This window comes from Cardiocondyla obscurior, linkage group LG06 (assembly GCF_019399895.1).
Source record: "Cardiocondyla obscurior isolate alpha-2009 linkage group LG06, Cobs3.1, whole genome shotgun sequence".
NCBI lineage: Eukaryota > Metazoa > Arthropoda > Insecta > Hymenoptera > Formicidae > Cardiocondyla > Cardiocondyla obscurior.
Genome location: NC_091869.1, coordinates 8,514,563 through 8,526,980, shown reverse-complemented (window position 1 = coordinate 8,526,980; position 12,418 = coordinate 8,514,563). Strand labels below are relative to the sequence as shown.

At 41.2% G+C, this 12,418-nt stretch overlaps 2 protein-coding genes across 4 annotated transcripts in view; one reads left to right on the top strand and one right to left on the bottom strand.

Annotated features, from left to right (window-relative positions):
* Cnt2 (Concentrative nucleoside transporter 2) overlaps positions 1–10,531 on the top strand; it is a 12,048-nt gene extending 1,517 nt beyond the window's left edge. Inside the window, exons 1-12 of one of the 3 annotated variants that reach the window (XM_070658127.1) lie at positions 5,671–6,701; positions 6,995–7,051; positions 7,253–7,430; positions 7,519–7,690; positions 7,765–7,930; positions 8,418–8,612; positions 8,758–8,919; positions 9,022–9,115; positions 9,196–9,355; positions 9,462–9,630; positions 9,747–10,086; positions 10,215–10,531. In XM_070658127.1, coding sequence (XP_070514228.1) covers positions 7,046–7,051; positions 7,253–7,430; positions 7,519–7,690; positions 7,765–7,930; positions 8,418–8,612; positions 8,758–8,919; positions 9,022–9,115; positions 9,196–9,355; positions 9,462–9,630; positions 9,747–10,086; positions 10,215–10,312 — 1,740 coding nt within the window. In that variant the 5' untranslated portion in view covers positions 5,671–6,701; positions 6,995–7,045 and the 3' untranslated portion in view covers positions 10,313–10,531. Of the gene's footprint in view, positions 1–5,670; positions 6,741–6,994; positions 7,052–7,252; positions 7,431–7,518; positions 7,691–7,764; positions 7,931–8,417; positions 8,613–8,757; positions 8,920–9,021; positions 9,116–9,195; positions 9,356–9,461; positions 9,631–9,746; positions 10,087–10,214 lie in introns of those variants that run through there. The other 2 variants (XM_070658126.1, XM_070658128.1) reach the window with 2 other exon arrangements.
* Positions 10,478–12,418, bottom strand: LOC139103457 (ceramide-1-phosphate transfer protein). The gene is made up of 4 exons (XM_070658148.1): positions 12,044–12,418; positions 11,402–11,610; positions 11,160–11,335; positions 10,478–11,025 (listed from the first exon to the last, which is right to left on the bottom strand). Exons 1-4 carry the CDS (start codon positions 12,169–12,171, stop codon positions 10,903–10,905), a joined length of 636 nt encoding a protein of 211 aa, XP_070514249.1. The 5' UTR covers positions 12,172–12,418; the 3' UTR covers positions 10,478–10,902.

The window sequence follows — 12,418 nt, the reverse complement described above, 5'->3', positions numbered from 1 at the left end:
ACACACACACGTCTTTGATACTTAATCTCGCATGCAACGCACATCTAAATTACGTGTATATAAACGAGTGACTTTTAAACGCAACTAAACTCTGCCTTTTTTTTTAATAAAAATTCAGTCAGGTTCTAATCGTCGAAATCGTTCTACCCGGGATGCATAACGAATCGAATTGGCAGGTCCGATTTTCTTTTAATCCTGAGTAAAAATATAATATATTTAACTTGGTGCCGATGCTGGCCCCGCGACTTTCAGCTCGGGCTAGAGCTAGAAACCGCGAATCAGCGGTCAAAATTAACCGACGTTAGTGAAACTAGCTATTTCTAGCTCTTTGCTCTCGAGTGGGAACAGTGAATCGGCGGAGAGCCACACCGTTACTCCGCGCCTACCGACCCTCTCGTAGCGCGAGAGACAAAGGACGAAGTTAAGCTAAGGTTAAAGTTACGCGACGCTGGTGAAACCGGCCCTCGGACTCGGAAGACACGTCGGGCACATAAAGTACCCACGTGCGATCACGCGCGGGCGTGCAGTCACGCGGGGCTTAACTGCGTGCGACATGTACGTCGGCCGGATTATAGGGTAGAGCGAAGGAGAGACGTACGATGCAATTTGATCTCTCGCGCGCCGAGAGAGCGACGGCGGCGGTGGTGGCGATGCAACCGTCCGCCTGACGTCATCACCGAATTCTCCGCCGCGAATCGGACACGCGGACAGACAATCTGGCGTCTAGACGTGCCAAAATAAATAATGCGCGGGGCCGCACCGTGCCAAGTGAAATTGTTGCTTCGCACACTCGCGACGACCCGCCGCCCGTCGTCCTTCGTCCTTATCGGTGGCGCGCCTCGCCGCCTCGCCGCTGGACCGCGAGGGATGCTGCGGAGAAACGATGAGTTCCTCCGGTCCCGACTCCGTTGAGCGACGCCCGTCGCGGCCGCGGTGAAGAAATCATCTCGTAGTCGACGGTTTAGCCTACTTAAAGCTACTCGGATGCCGATCGTGACACATCCGTCAACGTCGGCGTGCTCCCTTTTTTTTTTTTAGAAAAAAAAGAAATAAATTTAAAAAAAATAATAATAAAAAAAGAAAGAAAGGAAAGAAGGGATTCGGAGAGGAATGCGAACGCAATCGCGACGAGGTCCGATCATAATGTAACAGCCGGCATAATAACGTCCGACGGTGCTTCTCGGAATTGTTTTCATAGCCCGGGGAGGATAGCCGTGCGAGAGACGTCGGCTTCGATGGCGACGCAGACAACTCACCGCCGGACGGGGAGCAACATCGCAGCAGAAAAAGCGGCGCGTAAACAGCAAGGGGCTCCAGGTTTCTGTCGAGGAACGACGGTCCTCACCTGGCGTCGGAGTCGCGGCGCAACGCGGCCGCATCCGAGATACGCCTTCCCTAATGACAGAGCCTTCCATTCCTCTAGGCCTCCTCTCTCTCCTTTTTTCTCCGCGCCGTCTCTCCCGAGAGGGACGAAAGACGCCCGAGTGAGAATTTAAGGCGCTCTGCCCACGCGCGCCAAATTATTCCGCCTTATGCCCGTTTCCTGCGATCGGAATTGTAAAAAAAAAGAAAGAAGAGAAGGAATTCCACCGACGCCGGACCGCGCGAGGACTCGCGAGATGGCCGTGCCCCGACGGTGACGGGGACGGAGGAAGAAACGCAGGAACAGAAAGAAAAAAGACATGGAAATCGTGCAATTTGCATGGCAGCCCCCCTCGGCCGGCGCACGGGCCCTCGACGTCTTCGCCTGCAAGAGAGAACGGAGGCAGACGGCAATCAAGATAAGGCTGCTTCTCTTCTCGGGATCCGTCAGGGGATACTACGCGCTCCACGGTCCGCCTTCCCCGATTCTCCGATCGCTTCGTGGAATCGGGAATTTGAATTTCGGAGTGGATTGCGCAATCCGCGCGCCGGCACCCACGCGTGGGCGCGCAACGCAATCGTCTTCGGGGCCAGACGGTCATTTTAAAACCAATACCTGCCCATCGGGAACACGCAGATCGCCCGAGAGGAAATCTCCCCCTCGTCTCTTTATCCCTAGCCTCGCCGCTCGCCTCTCGGCTTTCCGATATTTCACGCTTGTTCCGCGCCGCAGAGACGCTTTTATAAGCTCTCCGCAGGCCGAGCCTTTCCGCGTGCGCGCATTTTTAAACCTCAGAGGCCAAAAGTCGTGTCTAATAATTTTTTTTTTTTTTATCTTGAAGAACTGAAATTAAACGGAAAATATAATGTAGACTTTTTCTTTTATTATCTCAGAGTTCTCATTTTTTTTTTTTTTTTTTTTTTTTTCTTGAATGAAATGCGTAAGAATGAAATTAAGAGGAAAAGACGAGATCGGAAGTGATGCAGAAGAATTACAAGGTGGAACACGATCCGCGTAGTCGCCGAAGGGTGTCGCGTGCTGCGACAGACGATGACGAATGAACCGGCATTCCAACGAAACGGGAGTAAAGAGGAAACACGAGAGCACGAGGAAGGAAGCGTACGCGCGCGGTTACGTGCACGTTCCGTCTGGTTAAATCGCATAATGACGAGACCGCCTAATCACAAATTATGCCACGTACGTGACAACCGATTCTGTCCGTCGCCGTTACGTAACTCCGGCCCGCAACATCTCGAGCCGCAATTCTTTCTCGACGCAATAAGTTGCGCGTTATCTTATCGCCGATCGCACTATAAATTAGAATAATTCTATTAACTTTAAATTAAATAAAAAAAAAAAAGAAAATAAAAAAATAAAAAGAAAATGAGAGGCACACGAGAATCTAAGGCCGACAACGTCAATGAATGAATTCTGCGGAGACCACGGCGAAGGGTGTAAGATAGTAAGGTGCAACGGAGTTCTGCGGAATATTCGATTTTCCTGCGCTCTCACGTGTCCAGTATCGCGCGGATATTATTTCCGCGCGCGAGGCAAGCGAAGTCCGCATTTTCGCGCGTCTCGGATTCGTCTCGGCGAATCGGCGTCTATGTCGGGGCCTTTTCAAACCTTACGGCGATCCCCCGGCAATTAAACCTAACGTCGCAAAACGCGACAGCGGCTCGCCGCGCGTTCTTCAAATTTAGCTATCCGTGTTGCTCTTGGCGCGCCGCCAGAAAACCGAAACTGGACCGCCTAGCCGCGTGCCGCTCTTCGAGTACATAGAAAATAGAATAATTTTCGTATGAAGGAATTATCAAGGCCACGCATAAGAGGGACATAAATAAGAAGGGCTTCAATGTCTAACGTCCAAACGTACGTGCCTTGAATATATGCAGCGATGCGATAAATCGAATCTAAATATTGGCGTGTCGAAATAAAATTTATTTAAGATTTTTAACTGAAAAATTTATTAGTCTAATCGCGCGATCGCGATTCTGTAATTGCGTGCGGTAACGAAAGGGAGATTAATTTCTTTCCTCCTCGGCCAGCGGTGGACCATACCGTTTGTAAATATCACTCGGTCTAAAACATTCGGCAGACTAAACACATTATTACGTCATGTGACACTGTCGGAAAGGGAGTCCGGGCGGAATATAATCCACTATTAAGAGTAAACGAGCCTTACGTCGGCGGGAATCGTATCTGTTTATATCGTAAAAAAGATTACGCTGATCTAATCAAAACATTTAGCACGCAATTTGCAAAATCACGCTATTTACGATACGCCGAGTGCATCAATCGTAACCAACCGAGGTGGAAGATGGCGCGGCTTTACAAAGGTTATTTTTACAGAGCGGCACTCTTTTCTTTTATTTTTTTTCTTTTCTTTTTTTTTCTTTTTTTTTCTTTTCTTTCCGTCGCTTGTAATAGTCTCGTCCGAGAAGCGGATACAGGTAACTCGACTTTATCAAACGGAAGAGAGAACGCTTACAGCGTGACAAAACTCGAGCCGTCGCGCACTGTTTCGGACAAAAATTCGAATATGATTCTTGGCAAAATAATGTTCTCCTGTCGCATCGTCTCGACGAGATAAGCTCATCTTCCTCAATTTTTTTTTCTTTTTCTTTCTTTTTTTTATTCCCTGCCAGCAGCCAGACGTTCAACCTTGAGAAGCCTCCGATTACTCGCGCTTCCTGCTTCGCGATATACAAAACGATCTGTAACTTTCCGGATTTGATAATTAATTGTATGGAACATCGTAAATATTTGTAGGTTTCGTAACGCGAGAAATCTGTGCGTCAAGCTTACCGGTTTAAGATCAGTTCCTCGATCGTGGAATTGAATGTGTCGTCATACACGTGTTCTTTTCCTCGCAGACCGCGAGATATATCATATCAATGTTTACCGAATATTTTTAAATATTTCAATAACAAGCGCATAGGATTTTTTTAAAGTCAAATATATTCATGGGTTCGATGTAAACATCGACGCATTACAATTTAATACGCCACGTGTTCCTTTGCGCGTCAATGAATTTGGCATATATGTAATTAAAGTAGTCTGTTACAAAACCCTTTTTTTACCTTAATTAATCAGATTAAATTTTGTTTACGGTTCAGTAAGATATTCTATTTTTTTCTAGATTTTTATTGAAAGGTAGTTAATGAATTTATTAACACGTCGTATTTTTCGCGTCTTTCTTTATGTTAGAAATGCCTCACATTAAAAGGAAGCTGCAGAAATGCGCTCATGTGCAATCTTACACCTAATCTAATTCTTATCATCAGATATTTTGTATGTAAGTGCACGTGCTATTATATCGAACTGCTAAATAGACGAGATATGAACAATTTTTTTTATCGCGGCATCAACAAATTACATTTAAACTTCATCTAAAAATCGTTTAAAAATAATGTCGCACAAATAAACATCATGATATTATCACTCGTGACGTCGCGATTACTTACGTTGCGAGTTTCTTTTATGTACATATACTGGACGTCGCAAAATACCGTAACCTATCCTCCAGGAATATATTCATAATACGTTAAAGTGAATATTTGATAGTAATATTCATAAAGTACACCTGTTACAACGCGTTAACCCGCGTAAGGATGAAACACATAAAGAAATAAAAAGCTTGGCGGACGGCTTCGCGCTCGATTTGTTGCCATAACCACCTACATTCCTTTGCCGGCGGCGAAGTGAGTAATACGCAGGTAGCAAAGCTCCACATGCAATTGCGTAGCCAAGAAGGACTTTCATTGTATTTCAAGATAAGTATATTACACGCGGAAAAATAATTGTAATTAAAATTTATGAAATAAAAAAAAAAATTATAGCTTTAAACTGGCATCCGCGATACTGTCGAAATGCGAATAATTTTCCGCTCGTGAAAAGCTTCTTTTTTTCATTCAACAAACGTAACTCGCAATTATGTCACGGTCGTTATACGGAATTACATAATGTTCGTTTTTTTTTTTTTTTTCTTTCTCTCTTGTCGACGCCGCCGCTCGCGCGACCTCGTCTTCCGGTTTAGTTCTCCAGTTTCCACATGTCTCGCCCAGTTCATCGACAATACCGATTAGCCGCGCGACCATGCGTTCAAGGCGTAACAACGCGGGAATTTTTATGCACCTGTTTAGACTGCATTTCACGTGCCAGACCTCGCGACGGTCCGTTAAAACACATTACGTGATGGTTTGCACGTATTTGCGCACGCGAAAATCATGCGAAGTACACGCTGGCATTTTCTATATCGTCCTTAGCACCTCGACAAATTACTTTTCGTTTCTCGCTTGCAACGAGATAAAATTAAGAAATTTTTTTTTTCCCCGTTAATAAATCGTGATAAATGTAAATCCAGGAAATATAGACAAGAATCATTTCCGCCGAGATGCCCGAAGTGTTTTGAAACCGCGGTTGATAATTAACAAAGATAATTATTGTATAAAATGAACAGGACCGTTATGTCACACTCGCAAGTGAACGTACATTTTTTCAAGCAATTACCCAACGGTGACGTGTCCGCTGTAAAAATATATTTCCATTTAACTTACGTATCCAGTCATGTATTTCTTATTGTTAAATATAAAATAACGAATCCGAGACATTCCCTCATCTCAGCAAAAAAAAAAAAAAAATGCATTAAAGTTTCACGATTGCAAAAAAATAAAGAAAAAAAAAATCGTATCATCCTTTTGCACTCAAAATGTCAGTAAGAAGGGAGAATCCCCACTCATACCTCGTACCTCGTTGTGCCTTGCACAACGACTATAACTTGTCGCCGATTTTCAGTAGTTGTTCGTGCGTCTTATCACGTTGCGCGTACATATAGTTAAATACCAATACGTATTGTTTTTGCGGTGCAAATATGTTTCCTCGTCTTCCGTTGAAAATTCCCCTAGCCTATGTAGCTGAAATGTTTATCGCGAATCGTCAATGCGTAGATTATCTGATTAATTGATACTGAAGCGATGATAAAATCGACGTCGAATGTTTTATCAATTTTCCGAGTTAGAAGTGCGAGTCGACAAAGGCCAACTGTTAAAGAGTTCTGACAGTCAGGCCAGTGTTACCTTGTACCGTACGGTGCACGAGCCCACGCCGGGTGCGCCTGCCGATTACTCGCATTCAAATTATGGTCAGCATTTCTGTGACATTCCGTTATCAACGTTATCTGCTGGTGCAACTCCAATGAGATTACGGAGGATCCAAGAATTATTATTCCCCTGTATGTCGGGAAACGCATTCGCCCGTTTCGCGTCAGTGTAACGAAAAGAGCGCCGAAGGAAAATCGCATCGATACATAATATTTTTAGGAAAGTGAAGTGAAAAAGTAAGCGAGATGTCTGGAACAGTGAACTTGGCATACGAAGTAATTTCTACTGTTTTAATAAGCTTTAAAATAATTCGCAGATCGTAATCAAGACGTTTCGAATATTTCTAAAGATATACTTCTTGTCTAAAAATGAAATTTATTTAATGGATTATGTCTTTCTTTTTTTTTTTTTATCATTAAACGTTTTAAAGTATTAATTTTTATATATACTTTTCTGAAGATTATATTTATTAAAAAAAAAGTAATTATCGAGAAAATTAGAAAAAAATGTTTATCTTTTTAATCAATAGAACAATCAATTGGATGAATTAGAAGATGGCCGCCGAAAAAGTGGACTTTTCATGCAAGTAAGGGCATTTTTATTTTCTTATGATAACTAATATCTTTGTTCAGTCGTTCAATTATAACGTCTAATGAATTAACGCAATTTTGTTAGAAATTAAGATAAGTGGAGCAGCGGTGACTAATCATTTTATCGTTGAAAATTTTGCGCGGAATAATAATATTAATTTAAAGCGGTATATTAACGTACAGCATCGTTTTCTCAGAACAGCAATTCTTATCGTGAAGCAAAAAAACCTTGGGCGACTAACAGCAATGCGATCAATGTCGTCAATGCTTATCTTTCAAAGCATCAAAGAGTTTTTAAGATTTTTGGCTTAGTAATAATAAACCTCCTCGTCGTAGCTTATGTAATTTTTGCGGGAATATATTGGCAGAATAATCGTGAGTTAATTCATATTAAGTTTGATCTTGACCGATTGCTTAATGAGATATCAATTAAATTCCTCAAGTGGTATATCTTATATTTTAGAAAAAGATTGCGATCTGCAGTGGTGCGAAGGCTACGGTTTGCTGCTCATACTTACGGGGCTCACTTATTGCTTCCTATTTTATTTTTTAATTGTAAAACGTTATTTAGCAAAGTACATTTTGCGATGCTGCCGGCCAGCGACAAGCTCCCTCGAGCGTTTGCGAGAAACCAAGTAAGAAATTGATTTGTCTTAATTGAAAATTATTTATAAAATCGTATACGCGTAAAAACGAAAAAACTTTCTAGATACGGGATGCGCATTGGAGCAACAAGCTTTTACGTAATTATCCTAATAGCCATAATTACCTTTCTTATCATTGATACCGAAGATGTAAGATACAGGCTTATTAGTATTCTCGGAATTATCGTCATGTTAGGATTAGGCTGGATCTTCTCCAAGCATCCGGGACAGGCAAGTAAATTTTACTTTTCAGTTCTAAGAAACAGCCGAGAGTTCTAAAAAAGAAATTGATTTTCTTTTCTCCACGCGCCGGAAGCGAATTCACAAGATAATTAACGGGCTTTGCACTTTTATTATAATAATTATTTGCATCTGTCGGTCTGTACGCGCTCCAATTATTATTACGACACGTACGGCAAGTGGTGTCGAGAAAAATTGATGGAAGTATGTGGGTAGTCGCGTCGCCAATTCCGCCGTTGGAATTAACCCACTTCATTAAGACGTATAATGCGCTAAATACACGCATATCACTTGTTAGTAAATTTCTCTCGCAACACACATTAGATAATTCGACGTGGTGTAACTTCCAGAAAAGAAAAGCAATTCAAAGTAGTAATTAAATCCTTTCGACGAGACGAAAATTAATTCCCCCCCGTTTATTGTGTTTGTAATTAATTTTTTTTTTCTTTTTTTGATAATTTTGATAAATAAAACGTAGATTCGCTGGAGACCTGTCATTTGGGGCTTAATTTTGCAATTTATACTTGGACTTATTACGCTTCGGTGGGACACTGGTCGAAGTATTTTTCAATGTGTGTCCGGCAAAGTGACCACTTTCTTGGATTACGCCAAAGTCGGCGCCAGTTTTGTATACTCAGATGACTTAGTTAGCAAAGGAGTCTTTGCTTTTGCCGTTAGTTAATTTTTATAATGTACTGATAAATATATAATTAATTAATTATGTATTACAATTTCTTTTTTCTTTTTTTTTCTTTTTAATTTATATTTTAATTCATAATTTTGCACTTGTGTAAATTACTAATGGATTGTTTCATTAGGTGCTGTCTGTGATTTTCTTCTTTAGCTTTGTGGTACAAATTATGTCTTATTACGGTGCAATGCAATGGATTATCATGAAATTAGGATGGTGCTTACAGAGCATAATGGGTACGACGATGTGCGAGTCATTAGCTGCCGTTGCTAATCCTTTCATCGGAATGGTAACGTTACGCTTTAATTAACTCGAAAGCAATTCCGCTCATATTATCGCGTAAAATTTTTTATTCCGTTCGAAGACCCTAATTTTTTTATTTTTCTTTTAGTCCGAATCTCCTCTCATGTTTAAACCGTACATCAATCAATTGACTTCCTCCGAGCTTCACGCCGTGCTAAGCTCGGGATTTTCTACGGTTTCCGGTCTGTCGCACGCATTTTAAGTACAAGTCACCGACGGCGTTAAGTCCCAATTTATAATTACATTAATTCGTCTGTTGCAGGCTCCGTGTTGGCCGCCTATATAGCTTTTGGCGCTAAACCAGCTCATTTAATAACCGCTTCAATAATGTCGGCACCGACCGCCTTAGCTTATTCCAAGTTATTTTACCCGGAAACCGAGAAAAGTCTTACGAAATACGAAAATATAAAACTCGAAAAAACGTAAGTATCTTCTGATTGAAAAGAGAATTGTTGTAAATTATTTATTACAGATCGTCAAGTCGGATTTAATTAATCCAAAATTTATACTTTTGAAATCTCGAATCAGATCGGACACCAGCATCTTAGACGCTGCAACGAACGGTGCGCTAGCCGCGATGCCGATCGTTCTAGGTATAATCGCGAACATCGTAGCCTTCGTTTCCTTCATTGCATTTGTAAACGGAATGCTCTCTTGGTTCGGTGGTTTAGTCGGCTACGAGCAACTAAGTCTCGAGGTAAAAAAAAAAAAAAAAGAAAAAAAGAAATATAAATATATATATTTCGCCGATTTTTTAAGCCTCTAAAAATCATTTCGAATGGACTTTGAGAACGCGGACTCTATTTTTTCCAGATTATCCTAGCGAAAATCTTTATGCCGCTGAGTTGGATCATGGGCGTACCTTGGAAAGACTGCGAGACCGTAGGAACATTGATAGGCTTGAAGACAGTGGTCAACGAGCTGGTTGCTTACCAAAAGCTGGGCGAGTTCAAGGAAATAGGCAAAATATGTGGGAGATCGGAGGCGATAGCCACCTTCGCGATCTGCGGCTTCGCGAATCCCGGATCGATCGGCATTCAGATAGGCGTCTTTTCGTCTTTGGCGCCTGAGAAGAAAGAGCAAATAACGGGTGTCATTCTGCGAGCCTTCGTCACCGGCAGCGCCGTCTGCATCCTCACAGCTAGCATCGCCGGTAAAAACGAAACCACGATTAATATTATATAATTAAAAAAAAAAAAAAAGAAAGAAAGAAAGAAAAAACCTGCTTCGTTAACGTAAGTCGTTGCACCGAACGAACTCCATTTTACTTCTTCGTTTCAGGTATGCTAATCGACGATGCTTTCTTACCATGCTCGAACGTAACAACGGACTCGCCGAATAACACTGCGACCACGCTGGCCTCATTAAATATTATTTGAGAAGTTGCATCAGAATTAAGGGGTTACGTCATGGTGATATTAGTTTTATCACACCGAGACATTTTGATCTTTAAAACCTTTGAGTTAGACGTGGAGCAACAAGATCGTCTTTTACGAAATAATTTTCAACGTGAAATTATCGCGGGCGCCAAAGCTGGAAACAAGTTTCATCACATTATCTTTATATTTGTAATAAATTTTTTTTATACAACATCGAAATATAGCTCATATAAATAACACATATGAGATCGCCGATTATCACCGGTTGCTTAAACCTAGCTAAGATATTTTCGCGCCCGTCAGCAACGCAAAATCAAACGGAAATAACGAAGTCACGTTGCATCTAATATACTTACTGTACGCTTGTGCCAGTATTTGTACGTTATCAGTATGCATAATAATCGTATATTTATAGATTGCTAGAAATATATGAAGGTAAGAAAGTTCTAAATTAGCGTACGCTTATCAATAATTAATTCAAAGCATTCAAGCTGCGTAATATCGCGCGGCGATAATATCATGTAATATTTCGATGATGTGGAATGTCGTAAGCCGTGCGTATGAGATGAAATATCATTCCTAATCTCAATCTATGGTAGATTACGTAAATCGTAGATTTGGTAAATATTGGCAGTACGATTTATCACGTCTGTAGTCACCTCCAACATTTTCGGCAAAACGTCGATGTTCCGCTGGACATTGCTGCCGCAAACCTGAGAGTACCAAATGCAAAGCATTCAAAAAATAGAAAAAATAAAAAAAAGAAATTCGTCCGTAAATTTAAGCTAGTAACGAAACTAATCTCTTTACGGGGATCGTTAATTTCAACTTTGACGAGTCCGTTTACCTTTTTAAACAACGCCTCTCGGGTGGGCATGGTGTACATCGCGACCACCGCAGTTTTTCTGATCACCCACGGATGATACTTGGCGAGGGTTTTGTTGTACGCGTCCTGGCAACAGCAAGACGTTTTATCGACATCGGGGAGATCGCGCAATTGTAGCAGAAATTCTTTAATGAAATCTGGAAAGCCAGGCAACGTCAGATTACCGATAATTCAAATGCTACTGGGAGACAACAATTCGATACCTAAGCCTCTGTGAAGTCGCAGCAAAGTACGTGCACCGTTGACGAAATCGGACTTCTCGAAAAGCTTGTTCTCCTTCTCGTACTCAATCATGGACTTAATAGTCATGTAGTTCTGATCGTCTTTATTTTTCAACTCAGTCAGGATGTCAATTTTCTGCTTCAGATCGGAAGAGACGAAGCTAAAAACGCTGCCCATTAACTGGAAGAATCTGTGCGCGTGCACGTAGCGTGTTATGAAATCTGATCACAAACCTGATAAGGATTAATTTAAGATAACGCGATTAATTTGCTGAGTTAACAATATGAATAAAAGGCGATAGCAAAAAAAGAAAGCTTGTCTCATAATATTATAAAACGTTTAAATATTAAGACATTTCTCTTTTTTTTTCTTTTTTAATAATTTTTAAACATAATTTTAATATATTAAATTTTAAATAAAAATAATGTATAAAATATTTTCAATGTAGTAATACGAGAAAATGAGCTAATGTTATTTACAAGCTAATATTACTTTTAATCGTTTTTACTTTTATTAATACGTTGGGAAAAAATATCAAAAAGCACTGAAACAAAAGACGGATCAATCTCCGCGATAGTGAGGTTATGTTAAATAAAGTGAGACAAAACAGCGGTCTGGCTTACTTGTAGAGTTCGTTGTAGGCTTCCAGATAAGCCTCCAAGTTGATGTCGTCATTTTCAACGAGTGCAAGATCGAAATAATCGTGCACCGTGCGTAAATCGAAGAAATTAAACTCCGGGCCTTCTGCCATCGTCAAGCCACCGCATGCAACCAAGTATTGAAATCGAATCTGTCTGCGCCACGTTTCACGACAAACTGCTACGTTATCTTCCTCGAATCCATAGAACCTTCCAAGTCAACTCTGAGACCTAACCAACTGCCTATCACGACTGTTTATGATGACAAGCAGTGGCAGTGGAACATGACGTAAATCCAACATTACAGCGGAGTCACTTCGAGATCAATAACAGCCAGCTCTCGAATTTACCGTTCGAGCT

Bases quoted from the DNA above. Each gene is read 5' to 3' on its own strand.
- LOC139103457 (XM_070658148.1), bottom strand. From the start codon at position 12,171: ATGGCAGAAGGCCCGGAGTTTAATTTCTTCGATTTACGCACGGTGCAC. The intron at 11,336-11,401 runs GTATCGAATTGT...CTGGCTTTCCAG, and splicing joins GCGACTTCACAGAGGCTTAG to ATTTCATTAAAGAATTTCTG. The intron at 11,026-11,159 runs GTAAACGGACTC...TGGTACTCTCAG, and splicing joins GAGAGGCGTTGTTTAAAAAG to GTTTGCGGCAGCAATGTCCA.